The 20,875-nt window shown below is 42.0% G+C and overlaps 1 protein-coding gene across 1 annotated transcript in view; it reads right to left on the bottom strand.

Annotated features, from left to right (window-relative positions):
- mturn (maturin, neural progenitor differentiation regulator homolog (Xenopus)) overlaps window positions 1-20,545 on the bottom strand; it is a 37,326-nt gene extending 16,781 nt beyond the window's left edge. Inside the window, exon 1 of the mRNA XM_060942637.1 lies at window positions 20,064-20,545. Within this exon, the coding sequence (XP_060798620.1) occupies window positions 20,064-20,234 (171 nt within the window). The 5' untranslated portion in view covers window positions 20,235-20,545. The remainder of the gene's footprint in view (window positions 1-20,063) is intronic.
- Window positions 20,546-20,875: the final 330 nt, after the last annotated feature.

The raw sequence follows: 20,875 nt of genomic DNA, 5'->3' as shown, positions 1-20,875 counted from the left end.
ACACTATAAAATAGATGGTGGTAGATGGATCTAAGTGCAGAAAGAGTGTTTATTAGCAGGCGTGATATTTATAAAAACAAAACACAAACAAAAGCAAAGCAGAATCATAAAGCAGTGTATTTAAACAGCGTTATAAACATGGCTCGAAACAAATGTGATGGTGATAATGATGATACTTCACACAGCCTCTGTGAAAACGGTCTCTGTATCTGCTGATTGCGCTCAAATCAGTATCAGGTGTTTCCCATAACAACTGGGTCCCAAGAACATGCACCATGAGCTCCGTGAGTGCCAGACTCAAGCGCACAAAGGCGTGACAGTCAAGTGTTCACCTGCTGTGTGACCACAACTTTTAGCTCACGTGTATATCGCCATGCATCGATGCCAAAATGCCTCATTTTCATCGATAACCCATTGCAAAGCATCACGAGCTGTAGTGTGACCATAGCTTAATGAGGCAGATGTGATGTCAGATGTACAAGTAAAAATTAGCTTCAACTTGTAAAAAATAATTTGCGGCCCACTAGATGGCGGTTCACGGCCCACTATTGGGCCACAGCCCAGTGGTTGAGAAACACTGTTTTACATAACTTACCTTATTTCTATTGTTAAAATGCTAACCATCTAGCTACTGGTTTTTGCATTTTCTGTTTCCATCTTCGTTTTTAGTTTAGCCCTTATGTAACTTACAGTATTTCTATTGTTATTCTACTGTTCTATTAAGCACTGTTTTTTAGGCATTTCTTTCTTGCACAGTTATTATTTTACGTACAGCTTATTTTTAACTTGTATTGTTGTATTCTAACTTATACTGTATTGTTATGGAGCAATTTCTGGAACAAGAATTTCTTTCAGGATCAATAAAGTGTTCTCTTATATGACCTTTTATCAAAAATAGCTGGACACATACAATTATCTAGAATGTCTTTGTATGCTGTAGTATTATAATTTCCCTTCACTGGAACTGAGGAGTCCAAACCTGTTCCAGCATCCCAATGGCCCTGTGCACAAAGCAAGCTCCATGAAGACGTGGTTTACCAAAGCTGGAGTAGAAGAACTCAATTGTCCTAACCTGCACAGAGCCGTGACCTCAACCACACTCAACACCTTTGAGATTAACTGGAACACCAACTGTAGCCCAGACCTCCTCACCCAACATCAGCGCCTGATCTCACTCATCGTCTTGTGGCTGAATGAACACAAATCCCCACAGCCATGCCGTGAAATCTAGTGGAAAACTTTCCCAGAAGATTGGAGGTTATTATAACAGTAAAGAGTGGAATGGGGATGCTCAAAAAGCACATATAGGTGTGAAGGTCAGGTGTCTACAAACTTTTTGCTATATAGATAACTTTATTTTAGGAAACTAATACACTGCAAAAAATAAAAATCTTAGGAAGTTTATTTGTCTATTTTCAAGTCAAAACATCTAGCCACCCTTATTATAAGACATAATTGCCCAACAAGCAAAACCTCATTTAGCTAGAAAGGCTAGTTTTTAGACAGTCCATCTTGAAAATCTTGTATAGACAATATGTCTTGAAAAAGTCTTATTTGGAGCACCTTTGAAAATAAAACAAGTTTTTTTTTAAAACAAGTAAGTACATGGGTGGTGTAGTGGTTAGCACTGTCGCCTCACAGCAAGAAGGTCTGGGTTCGAGCCCCGTGGCCGGCGAGGGCCTTTCTGTGTGGAGTTTGCATGTTCTCCCCGTGTCCGCGTGGGTTTCCTCCGGGTGCTCCGGTTTCCCCCAAAGACATGCAGGTTAGGTTAACTGGTGACTCTAAATTGACCGTAGGTGTGAATGGTTGTCTGTGTCTATGTGTCAGCCCTGTGATGACCTGGCGACTTGTCCAGGGTGTACCCCGCCTTTCGCCCGTAGTCAGCTGGGATAGGCTCCAGCTTGCCTGCGACCCTGTAGAACAGGATAAAGCGGTTACAGATAATGAAATGAAAAAATGAAAAGTAAGTACATTTTGGACATTTGTCAAATGCGGTTCATCTTGTTTTAAGGAAAAAAAAAATAAGTACCATATGCTTGTTTTGGGAATAGATGAACTTTACTGAAATCTTTGAATCTAGTGCCCCCAAAATGCATTGTTGTGGCTCAGGTGGATAAGGCGCCATACCATAAATCCGGGAACCCGGGTTCGATTCTGACCTAAGGTCATTTCCCAATCTCTCTCCTGCTCATTTCCTATCTCTACACTGTCCTATCCAATAAAGGTGGAAAAGGCCCAAAAAAATCTTTTAAAGAATGGCTAAATGTATGAAGTACAATCTTGTTATAAGAACTATTTTGATTATTTTGAGTTAATCAGATCTTGCATAATAAGTTCCCCAATCTTATTTTGGAATTATTTCATCTAAAAACAGGTTAGATTTTTCATCTTACTTTAAGAAATCTTACCAAGTCAAATTTGACTAGTTCCATTGGCAGATTTTTTTCACCTGATTCAAGCAAATATGCTTTGTTTTAATCTTTTATTTCTTATTTTTGAAAGGCCATTTTTTTGCAGTGTATCTGGTTATTTCTATCATATTGCTATAAAACAGACGATAATCCTAGTTGTTCCTCATGGTATGGCAGTAGAAAAGCCATGAGAACGTGGTTACAAATATAGAAAAATCCCTTACTTTGTAGGCTAGTGACCTCTTAATCTCCCAGGAGAGGTTTAGACTCACATTCTTCACTCTAACACTGAATAATTCATAGCAGTCATTGCTTAATATGCTTTTAGATGAAAAATCTCAATAATATACCAAGGTGAGAGTTTAAGGGGTTATAGTGTCAGAAATAGGGGTACAGTATGAGTCCATTTCTGTCCCCCCAAGGTACAATCTAATGTACCCCCTAGGGCTAATTTTTGGACCTCAAGGTAACCATGTGTACCTTTTAAGAGCCAAAAAGGTACATATATGTTCCCAAGCAGTATATAAAGGGTACAAATAAGTACCTTAGAGGGTACTGCCCCAGTGACAAGCCACTGTACCCCTAAAGGTGCAGTAATTAAATAATATTGACTGGCTTTGAGTGGTATATCAGATATATTCCATTCAGCTAGCATGATATTGAACGAATCGAAGATGAGTAGCTGAATGGAATATATCTGATAGACCACGAAAAAAACAGCCAATATCTCATCTCATTATCTCTAGCTGCTTTATCCTTCTACAGGGTCGCAGGCAAGCTGGAGCCTATCCCAGCTGACTACGGGCGAAAGGCGGGGTACACCCTGGACAAGTCGCCAGGTCATCACAGGGCTGACACATAGACACAGACAACCATTCACACCTACGCTCAATTTAGAGTCACCAGTCAACCTAACCTGCATGTCTTTGGACTGTGGGGGAAACCGGAGCACCCGGAGGAAACCCACGCGGACACGGGGAGAACATGCAAACTCCACACAGAAAGGCCCTCGCCGGCCCCGGGGCTCGAACCCAGGACCTTCTTGCTGTGAGGCGACAGCGCTAACCACTACACCACCGTGCCGCCCCACCAGCCAATATTATTATTATTATTATGCATACACATTCTATGGAACAATTATCTCATCTCATCTCATTATCTCTAGCCGCTTTATCCTTCTACAGGGTCGCAGGCAAGCTGGAGCCTATCCCAGCTGACTACGGGCGAAAGGCGGGGTACACCCTGGACAAGTCGCCAGGTCATCACAGGGCTGACACATAGACACAGACAACCATTCACACCTACGCTCAATTTAGAGTCACCAGTCAACCTAACCTGCATGTCTTTGGACTGTGGGGGAAACCGGAGCACCCGGAGGAAACCCACGCGGACACGGGGAGAACATGCAAACTCCACACAGAAAGGCCCTCGCCGGCCCCGGGGCTCGAACCCAGGACCTTCTTGCTGTGAGGCGACAGCACTAACCACTACACCACCGTGCCGCCCCACCAGCCAATATTATTATTATTATGCATACACATTCTATGGAACAATTATAGATTTTACAAAAACTTAAGAACGGGGGGTAACTTACCAATATAGAATGCTGATTCTGACAGAATGTAATTCAATGTTCTGTCAATCCAGTGTACATGTACAAAGTCAAAATTCTAACAGTAAAAATGGTACAAGTCCAAAAAGCCTGAACAACCACCCAACTTATATACAAGCTATATACAGGTTGACAGTTCAAGTTCAAAGTTACTTTTGGTCATAGTTAATTGTTACATTGCAGTTGTTCAAAACAAAAGGGCTTTGCTGAGTGAAGTCCATGAGTGAAGTCCTCTTGTAAAAGTCTCTGTCACTTTTCCTCACCTCCAAGTAGAAATTTGACAATATTTCCGCTATTGCTCTCTTTTCCAGTTTTTCAATGTCTGTTGGTCTGTTTTTCTCTTGAAAATATGTGTAAAGAATATCCAGTAAAGTTTTGGTAGCCTTTCGAGTATTCAGCTCCTGTTTCTCTTTAAATCTTCCACTTTTAATGAAGCAAACCTCATGGCCATGTTTGTGTACAAATTGTCACAGTCACTCATGAGTGCGGAAGTTTACATCTCTGACGTGTCTCTCTTCCAGTTTTTCGATGTCCGTTGGTATGTTTTTCTCTTGTAAATATGCGTGAAGAATATATAATGAAGTTTTGGTAGCCTTTTTGGTGCTCAGTGGGTCTTTAGTTTCAGTTTATTTATTTAGTGCTTAAATCGAGCACTGAATTAACTCCGTCTTCTCTCTCTTCCAGCCGACAGAGAAATGATTGCACGTGTGCACAGCAGAAAAGTTTTGTCATTGGATCTTTGCATGAGCTCTGATGTGTGATGTCGTGTTGTCTTGATAACGTGCAATATTATAACAATATTGCACGCTCATTCTCCATTGGGGAGAGTGGCATAATACATAGAGGATAAGCGATATGATAACAATATTGCATGCCATCAATAGACCCGCTAGAAGGGAATAGAATACATGTTTTTATTCCATGGAAAAAGTGGCCTGTATGTATAATAATGTACTTTATTTTCTAAGACTGTACCATACTGGCACTTATTCTTTCTTCCACTGGTAGCTGAATGAAGCCATTGAAATTAATACACAGGCTAATATAGAGCTGTTTGTTATATTTTAGTTTTGATGTCCTAAGCAGATCAGAGTAATGTGGTAGTAGTAGTTTTTCATTTGGCTGAAAAAAACAATGGACAAAGTACCTTATAGCAGCCAACTGCTGAGATAAAAGAGCCATATTCAGTGCCAGCTTAGCTATCCTAACCATTATTTTTATGCGCTTGCTCTCACAGTGACTCTCACTGGCATAGATAGAGAAGAGCACTGAGTGAGGCATAAGAACAGGAATTAGGCCAAGCCACTCCTTCCTGGAACTGCTCACAAATATTCCTGTCAAGTCAAGTCAACTTTATTGTCAAATATGATATACATGCTCGCAGGGGCGCCGCCAGAAATTTTGGGCCCCATGAAAGATTAGAATTTTGGGCCCCCCAACTTTGCCCACCCTCGTCACAATTGCACTATTGTCATTATTTGACTTTTGATAGTGGTTTGGTAGGGCGGAGGTCCCCCCGAGGCTGAATCTGTGCATATTTAGGGCACCCCATTAGTTATGAAACTGGTTATTAGCACTAGTTATTAGCACCAGCATAACGTAATATTTCATCTTGTTTATCACACAAGTCAGTTCAGTTATTAAAATGGAAAAAATGTCACTGTACAAACTGTAAAAGTGTTCTCTCGATAGGCTAATCCAACCACGTTCATACTGTTCATTTACCATTCGCTAATATTTTGAACACACATGTGAGCGATAAGCTACCTTTCTTTGGGAAAAACTGAGTGACCAGTTGCCTGCCTCTCCGGTCCCTCTCAGCTTTCAGCTGCCTTTCTTTACGTTTTTGACAGCCACTCTTCATATTTAGCGATCATAGACTGTACGCACTCCACTGCTGGCTGGCTGGCTGCTGCACCGCGACACAGCAGCAAGTAACGTTGCACTGATCAGCACACAGATTTAACGCATCGCGCTTCTACCAGAACTGGACCGTACCATTTCGCAAAAGGGGGAGGGTTAAATGACAATATGTTGAAGAACTCAAGAAATAGACAACCTTGTTCAATTAGCTCATTTTACCAGATGGAATATTGCATTGTTGTTATTTCAAAAGTCTTATTAAAATCATTAAAAGCATATTATCAGCCCCTTAAAGGGCCCCATGGCAGTGCTGGGCCCCTAGAATCGTTCTAACCTTTCCCCCCCTGGCGGCGCCCATGCATGCTCAACATACAGCACAGATGAAATTTCAGTTCCTGGTTTGAGGCTTCAGCATTGGCATTAATTTGATTATGTGAGTAGCCTGCCAACATCCACAAATCAAGTGCTGTCATTTATACAGTTATGAATGAATAATGCTGCTATTTATAGCACAACTATCAAATCTGATTGCTTAGGTGGTGTTGGTTAATTTTCTATAACAGCAGTTCTGACAGTAGTACCAGCTGCAAATGACATGTTACGTATTAACGTTTCCATAGCAACAACTAATTCACAGGTTAAAACTAGCAATAAAATGATATTTAACAAAGAAAAACATTATCTGATATGCTAAAGTTTTCTGTAAGGTGATGTTTATATAACATTTATGGTAAGCATCTCCAGGGTCAGTATTTTTGGAACAGTCAGTTTTCCACCACACGAAACTCTTTAGGACAGAGAACGTTCCAGTTTCTCTGTAACATGACAAGCTGCTATTTTGTTCCTTATTAACATCAAGAAAGGGAAAAAAAGAGAGCCCTTATAGATAGATAGAGAGAGAGAGAGAGAGAGAGAGAGAGAGAGAGAGAGAGAGTGTGTGAGTGAGTGAGTGAGTGAGTGAGTGGGTGGACCCGATTCAGTATCGCAGTGAGTGAGTGAGTGGATGAGAAGACCCAATTCAGTATCGCAGGCGCAACCACCCCGCCCATCACTGAGAAGCCTGTTAAGAGCTTGGGCAAGGTGTTTGACAGTACCCTGAGGGATGCAGCATCCATCCAGTCAAGCTGCACTGAGCTGGATGGATGGCTGAAATCAGTGGACCGGTCTGGACTCCCAGCAAAGTTTAAAGCAGGGGTCTTCAATCCTATCCACAAAGGGCCAGTGTGGCTGCAGGCTTTCATTCCAACCAAGCAGGAGCTACACCTGATTTCACTTGTTTAATCATTTCACCCTCGTCTCCAGTCAACAATCAAGTGAGCCTCCAATTTGGCTGTAATGAAAGCCTGCAGCTACACCGGCCCTTTGCGGATAGGATTGAAGACCCCTGGTTTAAAGCTTGGCTGTATCAGCAGGGTATTCTTCCCAGAATCCTGTGGCCACTCCTCGTCTATGACGTGCCAATTTCGATGGTGGAGACCTGAGAGAGGAAGGTCAGCAGCCACCTTAGAAGATGGCTGGGACTTCCAAGAAGTTCATGGGCGGATCTACCGGGGTGGCATAGGGTGGCAAATGCCACCCTAAAAGAAAGCCTTGCCACCCCTGCTGCCACCCCAGTTGGCAGCGACGAATTCAAAAAAAATTACGGCCAATTTGACATTTACGTGAGCGAATTTCCAATGTCCGACTGCGGCGAATGCAGCACGAGATAACGCCAGAGATTGGTTGTTTTGGAAAATTGAGAGGCGCGAAGCGAGGGAGCCAGGAGTCACGAGGAAAGGAGACACGGGAGGAAAGAGGTAAAAACTGATTAACTATCTATCAAGAAATGAAATTATAATGAATGAACAGTGCTAGCATAGTTGCGATGCTGATTTTGAGCGGATAAAAATCAGGTTGGAGAACGTTATTTAGCTAACTATACACGTAATGTGAAGCGTTTTGCTAAGCAACATGGAAATCGCCGCATTCAGCTGTTGTAGGCATGACAAGTTCATGTTATGCTCACTGGTGAGCCTTTACAAAGCATGAGAAAAAAACTATAAAATGTGATACTGGTGTAAATGGTTTAAATAATGCTGAACTTGAAGCAGTGTTGTTATTGTTGTTGTTTTTTAGTGTCTGTTCTTTTGCATATACAGTATAAAACTGTCCAGAAACAGTATAGACCTCATCTGAGAATGTGTGTTCTTCGTGAACAATAAAAGCATGAGATTAAGTTTGTCTGTATGAGTTTGTAAATGGCAGCCCGTGCCCTTTTGTAGTGTGTACATACTATTTGTCATCAAACTGTGATAACTGTGATTAAATTCAGTATACAGTTAGGTCCATAAATATTTGGACAGAGGCAACATTTTTCTAATTTTGGTTCTGTACATTACCACAATGAATTGTGAACAAAACAATTCAGATGCAGTTGAAGTTCAGACTTTCAGCTTTAATTCAGTGGGTTGAACAAAATGATTGCATACAAATGTGAGGAACTAAAGCCTCAGAATACCTGAATACCTCAGAATTCATCCGGCTGCTTCTGTCTTATGTCACATCATCAATAAACACTAGTGACCCAGTGCCACTGGCAGCCATGCATGCCCAAGCCATCACACTGTCTCCGTCGTGTTTTACAGATGATGTGGTATGCTTTGGATCATGAGCTGTACCACGCCTTTGCCAAACTTTTTTCTTTCCATCATTCTGGTAGAGGTTGATCTTAGTTTCATCTGTCCAAAGAATGTTCTTCCAGAACTGTGCTGGCTTTTTTAGATGTTTTTTAGCAAAGTCCAATCTAGCCTTTTTATTCTTGAGGCTTATGAGTGGCTTGCACCGTGCAGTGAACCCTCTGTATTTACCTTCATGCAGTCTTCTCTTTATGGTAGATTTGGATATTGATAGGCCTACCTCCTGGAGAGTGTTGTTCACTTGGTTGGCTGTTGTGAAGGGGTTTCTCTTCACCATGGAAATTATTCTGCGATCATCCACCACTGTTGTCTTCTGTGAGTGTCCAGGTCTTTTTGCATTGATGAGTTCACCAGTGCTTTCTTTCTCAGGATGTACCAAACTGTAGATTTTGCCACTCCTAATATTGTAGCAATTTCTCGGATGGGTTTTTTCTGTTTTCGACCGCATGTTTTCTTCACAGCAAAATCTTCCAAATGCAAGCACCACACCTCAAATCAACTCCAGGCCTTTTATCTGCTTAATTGAGAATGACATAATGAAGGAATTTCCCACACCTGCCCATGAAATAGCCTTTGAGTCAATTGTCCAATTACTTTTGGTCCCTTTAAAAACAGGGTGGCACATGTTAAGGAGCTGAAACTCCTAAACCCTTCATCCAATTTTAATGTGGATACCCTCAAATGAAAGCTGAAAGTCTGGACTTTATGTCCATTATATAACTATAACTTGAATATGTTTCAGTAAACAGGTAAAAAAAAAACAAAATTTGTCAGTGTCCAAATATATATGGACCTAACTGTATATACGTCTGTAATACGTTGCCACCCCTCAAAAATTCCTGCCCCCCTCTTGCCACCCCATAAATATTTTTCTAGATCCGCCCCTGAAGAAGTTCAAGCAGCATTGCAATGTATGGACACTGCAGTAAATTGCAACTGCCACTCAAGTCCTTGGAAGAGTAGTTCAAGGTGATGAGAGCTAGGGAAGTGTTGCAATACAGAGACTCAAGGGATCCAAAGGTGGCAAAAGCCACAGAGGATCAAGTTTCTCATCCAGACAGTTTATGATGTGCTTCCCAGCCCATCAAATCTATACATTTGGGGTAAAGTGGAGTCACCAGCATGTCCAATGTGCTCCAAGCGTGGAACCCTAGAGCACATTTTGAGCAGTTGCTCAAAGGCACTGGGAGAGGGAAGTTACAGGTGGAAGCGTGACCAGGTTTTGAAGGCCATCGCTGGAGCCATCGCTGCAGGAGTTGAGTGGGCCAAGTGTTCCCATCCCTCCAGGCAAGCCATCACCTTCATCAGAACTGGAGAGCAGCAAAAACCAGCTGCAAAAACATCTGCAGACATCCTGTCCTCTGCGAGGGACTGGCAGTTGTTGGTTGACCTTGAGCAGCAACTGAAGTTCCCTAACCACGTTGTGACCACTACCTTAAGACCAGATATTGTTCTACTGTCTGAGTCTACCAAACAAGTGGTTCTGTTGGAGCTAACAGTCCCTTGGGAAGACCGCTTGAAAGAGGCCTTTGAAAGGAAGTTCGCCAAGTATGAGGGGCTGGTTAACGGGTGTCGTCAAGCCGGATGGAGAGTAAGGTGTCTCCCAGTAGAGGTCGGATGCAGGGGCTTTGCAGCCCGATCCCTGTCCTGAGCCTTCAGTTTGTTGGGCATCGATGGAGTGAGGAAGAGAAGAGCCATCCGTGACACCACCAAAGCGGCAGAGAAAGCCTCAAGATGGCTGTGGCTTAAGAGAGGAGATCCATGGGGGCAGAATAGCTAGATTAGCCATCTAGACACAAGTTGGGGTCTGATCAGCCTCAGCTGGGTCGCCTGGATGAGGGTGTATAATGTTGAAAGACCCAAAACACCCAATGATTCCAGGAACATCACTGAAAATGTGTCCAGAAGCATCAGTAGATGTACTTGTGCGCATATTATATATGTAAAATTAAACATTAAATGTAACTATAAGCTGATAAAAAAGTCCAGTGTGTCATTCATTAATAAATTAAAAAGTGTAATCATTGGCAAACTGTTGTGGGATAAAACATACCAGAACATGATGTTATTGGAAAATAATCAACTTCAAGGTGGTAAGAGTAACTTCCCCTTGCATCGAGCCACACCACACCAACCAGTTGTTGATTATTGAACTACAACAGCATGCCCATATATACACAAATAACAGTGTGTTATTCTCTCTATATAAAACCCTGTACATGCCAAGAAATCAATGGTTCCAGTATCTTATCTCCCACTTAAACAACTTTCATATTTCATAAGTTCACAACCTCTTTTTAGTAAAATGTATCAAACTGATTATTTCTTAGGTCTGTAAATTCTAGTGAAACAAAACTCAGGCCAAAGGTGTATGTATTTGCAGTATGTGGTCCTGAATTGTTCATTTCTCTCAGTTTTGTACAACCCCAATTCCAAAAAATTTGGGACACTGTATAAAACATAAATAAAAACAGAATGTGATGACATGCACATCATGGAAACCCTATATTTCACTGAAAATAGTAGAAAGGTTAAAACTCAAAAATGTTATTGTCTTTAAAACAAATATACTCATTTTGAATTTGATATCAGCAACATGTTTCAAAAAAGGTTGGGACAGGGTCCTGTTTACCACTGTGTTGCATCACCTCTATTTTTAATAACACTCTGTAAACATTTGGGAACTGAAGAGACCAATTGCTGTAGTTTTGAAAGTTAAATGTCGTCCTGTTCTTGCTTGATATACAATTTCAGTTGCTCAACAGTTCAGGGTCTTCTTTGTTGTATTTTTTTGTTTCACAATATGTCAAATGTTTTCACTGGGAGACAGGTCTGGACTGCAGGCAGGCCAGTTTAGCACCTGGACTCTTTTACTATGGAGTCTATGAAATATAGGGTTTCCATGATTTGCAAATCATCACATTCTGTTTTTATTTACATTTTACACAACATCTCAACTTTTTTGTAATTGGAGGTTGTACCTTCCCTTGTTCCTCAGACCATTTTGGAATCAATATTTTAATCAGAGGAAGAATCAAAGTAAATGGGAATATAAAATGATGCCAGAATTAACCCCCTAGGTTCCCAAAGACCTGTTGGTGGATCCAAATCTACATTTCTCACACCATAACTATCTTACTGGATAACATTATGGGGCTGCATGGCTTCAAACCCAGTTACACTGGGTTACAGCTAGAGCTGTAATGATAGCAGTAAATCATTACTTAATAACTCAGCATGAACCCTGACAGCTGAATTCCAGTTTCGGTAGACAGGCTTGATCCTTTTTCTGTTGGCATAATTGAGAGCAAGTCCTTTAGAAAGAAATCATGAGCTTAGCCCCCATATTGGAGTGTTCCATGAAGACATTGAGATCCCCTTTACTAACAAAACACCCCAAACACCTCTAGCATTATTTTATCAGGTTAATACTTAACAAATACTACTAATTATTCTATCCACATTCACTGGATATGAACAATCGCGCACTCTGATTGGCTACTCAATTACTAGGCTATCAGCTCATATACCGTGAGTAGAAAAAAACAAAATGGCAGAGTGTGTTGCTGAACCAACTGTGGACAAAATAAAAACTCTACTTGAAAACAAACCCTCAAAAAAAAAGGCAACAAAACATGGAATGAAAGTATTTGATGCTAAGAACGCATCTTTTTTATTTATCAAGAATTATTACTATAGCATTTTTCACAAATTGCTACTGTCATTTCGCCGGTTTGTTTACATTCTAAGCAGAAATTACTTTGTTGGATATTTTGTATAAAGATTTTATTTATCGAATTTGCAAAAAATAAAAATGCTCTGTTTCTCAAAATGCAGTGAATGTGGATAGAATAAAACAGTTATTCCACTCAATCTTGTTGTACATGGCTTATAGCCAACTTGGTGCTACGCGCCTCGTCGGCTGTCAGCTCATGTATGACTCAATTTCATGGAATAACTTAATTATATACAGTGGGGCAAAAAAAGTATTTAGTCAGTCACCAATTGTGCAAGTTCTCCCACTTAAAAAGATGAGACAGGCCTGTAATTTTCATCATAGGTATACCTCAACTATGAGAGACAAAATGAGAAAAAAAATCCAGAAAATCACATTGCCTGATTTTTAAAGAATTTATTTGCAAATTATGGTGGAAAATAAGTATTTGGTCAATAACAAAAGTTCATCTCAATACTTTGTTATATACCCTTTGTTGGCAATGACAGAGGTCAAACGTTTTCTGTAAGTCTTCACAAGGTTTTCACACACTGTTGCTGGTATTTTGGCCCATTCCTCCATGCAGATTTCCTCTAGAGCAGTGATGTTTTGGGGCTGTCGCTGGGCAACACGGACTTTCAACTCCCTCCAAAGATTTTCTATGGGGTTGAGATCAGGAGACTGGCTAGGCCACTCCAGGACCTTGAAATGCTTCTTACGAAGCCACTCCTTCGTTGCCCGGGCGGCGTGTTTGGGATCACTGTCATGCTGAAAGACCCAGCCATGTTTCATCTTCAATGCCCTTGCTGATGGAAGGAGGTTTTCACTCAAAATCTCACGATACATGGCCCCATTCATTCTTTCCTTTACACGGATCAGTCGTCCTGGTCCCTTTGCAGAAAAACAGCCCCAAAGCATGATGTTTCTACCCCCATGCTTCACAATAGGTATGGTGTTCTTTGGATGCAACTCAGCATTCTTTCTCCTCCAAACACAAGTTGAGTTTTTACCAAAAAGTTCTATTTTGGTTTCATCTGACCATATGACATTCTCCCAATCCTCTTCTGGATCATCCAAATGCTCTCTAGCAAACTTCAGACGGGCCTGGACATGTACTGGCTTAAGCAGGGGGACACGTCTGGCACTGCAGGATGAGAGTCCCTGGCGGCGTAGTGTGTTACCGATGGTAGCCTTTGTTACTTTGGTCCCAGCTCTCTGCAGGTCATTCACTAGGCCCCCCCGTGTGGTTCTGGGATTTTTGCTCACCGTTCTTGTGATCATTTTGACCCCACGGGGTGAGATCTTGCGTGGAGCCCCAGATCGAGGGAGATTATCAGTCGTCTTGTATGTCTTCCATTTTCTAATAATTGCTCCCACAGTTGATTTCTTCACACCAAGCTGCTTACCTATTGCAGATTCAGTCTTCCCAGCCTGGTGCAGGCCTACAATTTTGTTTCTGGTGTCCTCTGACAGCTCTTTGGTCTTGGCCATAGTGGAGTTTGGAGTGTGACTGTTTGAGGTTGTGGACAGGTGTCTTTTATACTGATAACGAGTTCAAACAGGTGCCATTAATACAGGTAACGAGTGGAGGACAGAGGAGCCTCTTAAAGAAGAAGTTACAGGTCTGTGAGAGCCAGAAATCTTGCTTGTTTGTAGGTGACCAAATACTTATTTTACCGAGGAATTTACCAATTAATTCATTAAAAATCCTACAATGTGATTTCCTGGATTCTTCCCCCCATTCTGTCTCTCATAGTTGAGGTATACCTATGATGAAAATTACAGGCCTCTCATCTTTTTAAGTGGGAGAACTTGCACAATTGGTGGCTGACTAAATACTTTTTTGCCCCACTGTAGGTACTGCTTATGAACATGATGATTACATACAGTACTTGAGAAATCCTCTGTTTGGGGTGTATATTTGCATATCATTTCTATTAAGTGTGAACATGTACTACTGCTCTAATTCAGGATTAAAGCTGCAGCCATTTCCTGTCTGGCTTCAGTTAATTTAAAAGACAGAACATTACAAAGGAAAACTAATTGTTTTTTAAATGATTATATTATTTTTATAGATTCAACACTGCATAAGTATACTACTAAAAAAAAAGGTTCTGTCTATCCAGCACCCTTTCTTCGATTTGCCCTCCTGATGGAAAACTTAAAGGTTCCTACAACAGATTGATTTCTCTTTCAGAGAGAATTCAGTAAAGTAAAAACATCTATAAAGAAAAAAATCTAAAAGATCCTATAACTATCTCAAGAAAACTTGATGAATCCTTTTTATGTGTAAAAAAAAAAAAATCAACAGAATGGGGTGAATAATGTTTGTTAAAGAATTTCTCATGAAGTTGTGAGGTCCTAGATGCAGTTAATTATACCGAATCTTCATTCCAACAGCACAAATAGAGAAATGTTCAATGATGGCTGGGCACAGTATTAAATATCGTGGCTGAAAAGGCATTGTACTTGAGACTTATAGTTCAGGGTCTCATCATAGGCATGAAACTGTTAAGCATGTTATGAATGTCTCAACCAAGCAGTCTTAAATAAATTAGCACCAATATGCTGTGCGATTCTACAGTATGAGCTAGAAAGAAATCAGCCCCAGTTTTTACTTTACACCACTCTGTGTATTTTTATTTATGATCTATATTTTCATTATCCCCAGCCCAAATGAAGTTCTGTCCGTCTGTCCAGTCACGTTTTTGTTTCCGGGCCATATCTTTAAAACTACTGAAGATACTTTCATGAAATTTCATTCATCTCATCTCATTATCTGTAGCCACTTTATCCTGTTCTACAGGGTCGCAGGAAAGCTGGAGCCTATCCCAGCTGACTACAGGCGAAAGCCGGGGTACACCCTGGACAAGTCGCCAGGTCATCACAGGGCTGACACATAGACACAGACAACCATTCACACTCACATTCACACCTACGGTCAATTTAGAGTCACCAGTTAACCTAACCTGCATGTCTTTGGACTGTGGGGGAAACCGGAGCACCCGGAGGAAACCCACGCGGACACGGGGAGAACATGCAAACTCCGCACAGAAAGGCCCTCGCCAGCCACAGGGCTCGAACCCGGACCTTCTTGCTGTGAGGCGACAGTGCTAACCACTACACCACCATGCCGCCCCACTTTCATGAAATTTGGTATACATATTCAAGGAACATGGCGGCACGGTGGTGTAGTGGTTAGTGCTGTCGCCTCACAGCAAGAAGGTCCGGGTTCGAGCCCCGGGGCCGGCGAGGGCCTTTCTGTGTGGAGTTTGCATGTTCTCCCCGTGTCCGCGTGGGTTTCCTCCGGGTGCTCCGGTTTCCCCCACAGTCCAAAGACATGCAGGTTAGGTTAACTGGTGACTCTAAATTGAGCGTAGGTGTGAATGTGAGCGTGAATGGTTGTCTGTGTCTATGTGTCAGCTCTGCGATGACCTGGCGACTTGTCCAGGGTGTACCCCGCCTTTCGCCCGTAGTCAGCTGGGATAGGCTCCAGCTTGCCTGCGACCCTGTAGAACAGGATAAAGCGGCGGCTGCAGATAATGAGATGAGATGAGATATTCAAGGAACATGTGAATTGGTGCCTTTTGCTATTTTGGATTTTAAAAAAAAAGTATTTTTCAAAATAGAAACTAAGATTTTGACTTAGTTTCTATGAGCAATGTTCATTTCCGGACCATATATCCAAAACTATTCATGATACGGATTTGAAACTTGGTATACATGTTAACAAGGTGATGGAGATGTCTTTTCATACTAAGAAATTTTAATTTTTCATGTTTCCATGGAAACAATTTCAGACTTAGTCTGTCAGGTTAGTCTTAGGGGTAGGTTTTGTTTCCGGAGCAGAACTTGAAAACTATGAGTGGTATGGTCTTGAAAGTTGGTATATGTGTTGATTAAGTAATGTATATGTGCCTTTTGATACTAAGAAATGTGAGAAATTTTAATTTTTAGCTCACCTGGACCAAAGGTCTGGTGGGTTTATGCCATGGGCTGCTGAGGTCAGTGTAAAGAGGTAGGGTTGGTTTCCTGCAGCAGAACTTGAAAAATGTGACAAATAATATCTTGAAACTTGGTATATAGTTGGTATATAGGGCGGGGGATATACATGACTGTCTTCTTGTTTATGGTGCTCTTATTTCCACGAAAGTAACAAATATTCCACTTAAAGCCATTTGTTAACAGCAAATACCGTAATTTGAAGTGAATACCCAAACTTTTGCTTGATTTGTCTGTGTTTTGTACTCAATAGAGAGAATGCTTAGCCCTGCTAGTCTGTGTACACCAGCTAGCTCTGGCATCTGGAAGCCATGGTGAAGACACTTGTGGTTGGTGTGTTTGTGATCCTGGCAGATTCTAGGTTTGGGTTCTCTGGTTCTCTGTCCATTTCTATCTCTGGTCCTGCTGATCAGGATTAGTAACTGGACACTGCAGAAAGGGAAGGTTATTTATGAGTACTGATGTCTGTGCAGCATTACACTCATTGGGTGTGGAGTGTTTAAGCATGTTTGTGAGGGTGTTGCTGAAACCCTGATCTCATGAGAAAGTCATACAAATGGTTTGTTCAGTTTTGTATAAATGAAGTTGTAAGAAAACATACAATAGCTGATCTGAAACATATCTGTAACAATAGCTTTTAACATATTACTTGGATTTTATGTCTTTTCATAAAAATTGAGTCATGCAAATTGTTATGAATTGAATTTGTGTCAGATCTCATATATTCTCTCAACATTCAGTGGATAAGAGCAATCGGATGCTCTGATTGACTACTCTACTACTTGGATATCAGCTTATATACCGTGACTACAGAAAAACAAAATGGTGGCTTTATCATCAAGTATTTAAAAGAAACAGAAATAGCTAAAAGAATATAGATTCCCCCCCCATATCTCCTGTTCCACATTCCAGCCCAATCGGTGGCAGTAAGGCACCTTTAAGTTGGTTCGCTAACCGCCAAAAAAAAACCTTAAAGAAGAAGAACAAAATGGTGGCACGTGTTGCTGAACCAACCAAGGACGAAATAAAAACCCTCCTCGAAAAAATACAAAAAAGCAACAAAATATGGAATAAAAGTATTTGATGGTAAGAAAGTTTTTTTTTCAAGAATTATTATTATAGCATTTTTCACAAATTGCTACTGTCATTTCGCCGGTTTGTTTACAGTCTAAGCGGAAATGATTTTGTCGGACGTTTTGTATAAAGTTTTTATTTATCAAATTTGCAAAAAATAAAAATGCTCCGTTTCTCAAAATCCAGCGAATGTGGATAGAATAAAACAGTTCTTACACTCAATCTCGTCATACATGGTTTACAGCCAACTTGGTGCTATGTACCTCGTAAGCTATCAGCTCATGTACGACTCGATTTCATGGAATAACTGTTAAATATACTGTATATAGTACTGTGCAAAAGTTCTGGCACCTTTTTTGTTTAGTACAAACTTTGTCATACATTTTTATTTTATGACTTCTGAACTCTGGCATGGTGGTGTAATGGTTAGCACTGTCATCTCACAGCAAGGAGGTCCTGGGTTCGAGCCCAGTGGCTGGCGAGGGCCTTTCTGGGTGGAGTTTGCATGTTCTCCCCGTATCTGTGTGGGTTTCCTCTGGGTGCTCTGGTTTCCCCAACAGTCCAAAGACATGCAGGTTAGGTTAATTGGTGGCTCTAAATCGACTGAGTGTGAATGGTTGTTTGTCCCTGTTAGCCCTTTTCCACCAAATCAGTTCCAGGGCTGGTTCGGGGCCAGTGCTTAGTTTGGAACTGGGTTTTCTGTTTCCACTGACAAAGAACTGGCTCTGGGCCAGAAAAACCGGTTCCAGGGTAGCACCAGCTCTTTGCTGGGCTAGAGGAAAGAACTGCTTAAGTCAGTGGGGGGGGGGCGGAGTTGTTAAGACAAACAACAATAGCAAGACCACGAGAGGGCACCATTTTGAATGAAGCACCGTAAAGCCAGAAGCAGCAGCTATACAAACATGAAGTCATCCATTATTGTTGTTGTTGCTGCTTCTTCTTCTCCGTGTTGTTGTTGCTTCGATGTTCGCGCCAAGGCTTATCCAAACGCAGCGACATAACTGACATATACAGTGACGTAATGACGTGGCTCCCCTTAGTACCCCAAGCTATGGAAAAGCAAACTGGTTCTCAGCTGGTTCGCAAGCTGAACGAGTTGTGAACCAGCACCGGCCCCGAACCAGCCCTGGAACTGATTTGGTGGAAAAGGGGTATGTGTCAGCCCTGTGATGACCTGGCGACTTATCCAGGGTGTACCCTGCCTCTCACCCATAGTCAGCTGAGATAGGCTCCAGCTTGCCTGTGACCCTGTAGAACAGGATAAGCGGCTACAGATAATGGATGGATGGATGGATGGATAGACTTCTGAACCATAATGTTTTCCAGCACAAATTTAAAATCTCATCTCATTATCTCATTATCTCTAGCTGCTTTATCCTGTTCTACAGGGTCGCAGGCAAGCTGGAGCCTATCCCAGCTGACTACGGGCGAAAGGCGGGGTACACCCTGGACAAGTCGCCAGGTCATCACAGGGCTGACACACAGACAACCATTCACACTCACATTCACACCTACGGTCAATTTAGAGTCACCAGTTAACCTAACCTGCATGTCTTTGGACTGTGGGGGAAACCGGAGCACCCGGAGGAAACCCACGCGGACACGGGGAGAACATGCAAACTCCGCACAGAAAGGCCCTCGCCGGCCACGGGGCTCGAACCCAGAACCTTCTTGCTGTGAGGCGACAGCGCTAACCACTACACCACCGTGCCACCCAAATTTAAAATGTGACAGAAAATTGTTTATATGTTAGCAAAGAAAGCAGTGTATTACATAAGAGATCACTTTTCAGACAAAAAAAAAAACAACAACAGAATGAACGCTGCTGGGTTTTTCTGAAAAAAAAAAAGAAGCAGTCAAAGTCTCCAAAATAACTGTGTTTGGTTCTGCATGATGGTCAGGAAAATTTACAGCTCATTTCCTTATACAAGTGCACACATTATACTTGAGACTACTATTCTTTTTTAAGGAAAGGGTCATCAGAGCAAATAGTGACTTTGTGACATTTAGGACCATTTACGATTATTTATGTAGTATTTTTTTAATGTAGACACATTTAATTTCATTTGTCCTACAGCACTGTATGTGCATAAGACTTGCACAGGACTGTACAACACTGTATATATATATATATATATATATATATATATATATATATATATATATATAATATGAAATAATGAGTGCAAACTCTATGAAGAATGGTTCAAAACAATGAAACAGGTTCAGATTGATGATAATATAAAAATAAGTGCTATCTTTATGGATATCTGCTAACCTGTTGGGATCCGAGCCAACACCTGATACTGAGAGCCAGTGGCACAATGGATCACATCACACAAAAGGAGACGGGAGAAGAAAGCAAGCAAGCACTTCACTCTTATAATCAACTATTCATGCGGCCATGACAGGGCCAGAGAGGGAACATTAAACCTTTTAAACCTTGTGCTGACTCTACAATGCCTCTGTGCGCCGTCATCCAGAGTGAAAATGGCGGCACTGATGGAGCTTCATTACCTGCGCAACCATCTGGGCGTCAGGATCAAAGTGGCATGATCGCATCAGCAGCTTATTTCATTTTAGTTGGATTTCATGTATCTGGGACAGATTAGAGTCTAACACGCCCATGCAGAATCATAAACAGGCCTACACACTCCCTCTGATGCCCCCTCCTGTCACACACACACACACACTCTTCTTCTCGTACTTACAAAAGTGTCGGTACCTCCTGTCATGTTGTCAGGGCACAGCACATAAAACGAGATGCCAGGTTCGGCGTAGAAGTCCATCCTGCGCTCGTCCACCTCCTCGGCGAAGATCAGCTCGAATGGGTTTCCTGAGCACCATTTTTCCGCCGCGTCCACCAGCTGCTTGAACTCCATCCTGCCCTGCCGCAGCGTAAAGGCGCACCTGCGCACCAAAGCTCAGGCAAAACAATATCTATCCTGACGCACAGATCTCCGCGCTCCCGGGCTCCTTAAATCATCCGCATGGTGCTTTTATTGTGATTAGGCTATTAGTATAATAATTATAATAATAATAATACTTATTATTAATTTACAGGGATGGGGGCGTGTGAGATGGGAGGTAGATTTCGACGCTAGCACCGTCGCATCTTGGCCCTGGCCTCCGTTCACTTCGCGCGTTCACGGTGAGAGAAAGAAAACCGACTGCGTCTCCCGGAGCTGCGCGCTCACGCCCCAACCGGCGCGGAGTGACGTTAAGGTGAATGCGCGTGCCCGACACAAAGGGCCCGCGCACCGGTCTCGTGCACAGAGCTGAGGATGAACATGATGCATCTGAACTGAACTCTGGCACCTTAAACGTTCTCTCTAGGTTTTGGATTTTTGAACTCATCTCATCTCATTATCTCTAGCCGCTTTATCCTGTTCTACAGGGTCGCAGGCAAGCTGGAGCCTATCCCAGCTGACTACAGGCGAAAGGCGGGGTACACCCTGGACAAGTCGCCAGGTCATCACAGGGCTGACACATAGACACAGACAACCATTCACACTCACATTTA

This window comes from Neoarius graeffei, chromosome 16, assembly GCF_027579695.1.
Source record: "Neoarius graeffei isolate fNeoGra1 chromosome 16, fNeoGra1.pri, whole genome shotgun sequence".
NCBI classification, from domain to species: Eukaryota; Metazoa; Chordata; class Actinopteri; order Siluriformes; family Ariidae; genus Neoarius; species Neoarius graeffei.
The sequence above is the reverse complement of the archived record's forward strand: the minus strand, read 5'-3'. Positions and strand labels throughout refer to the sequence as shown.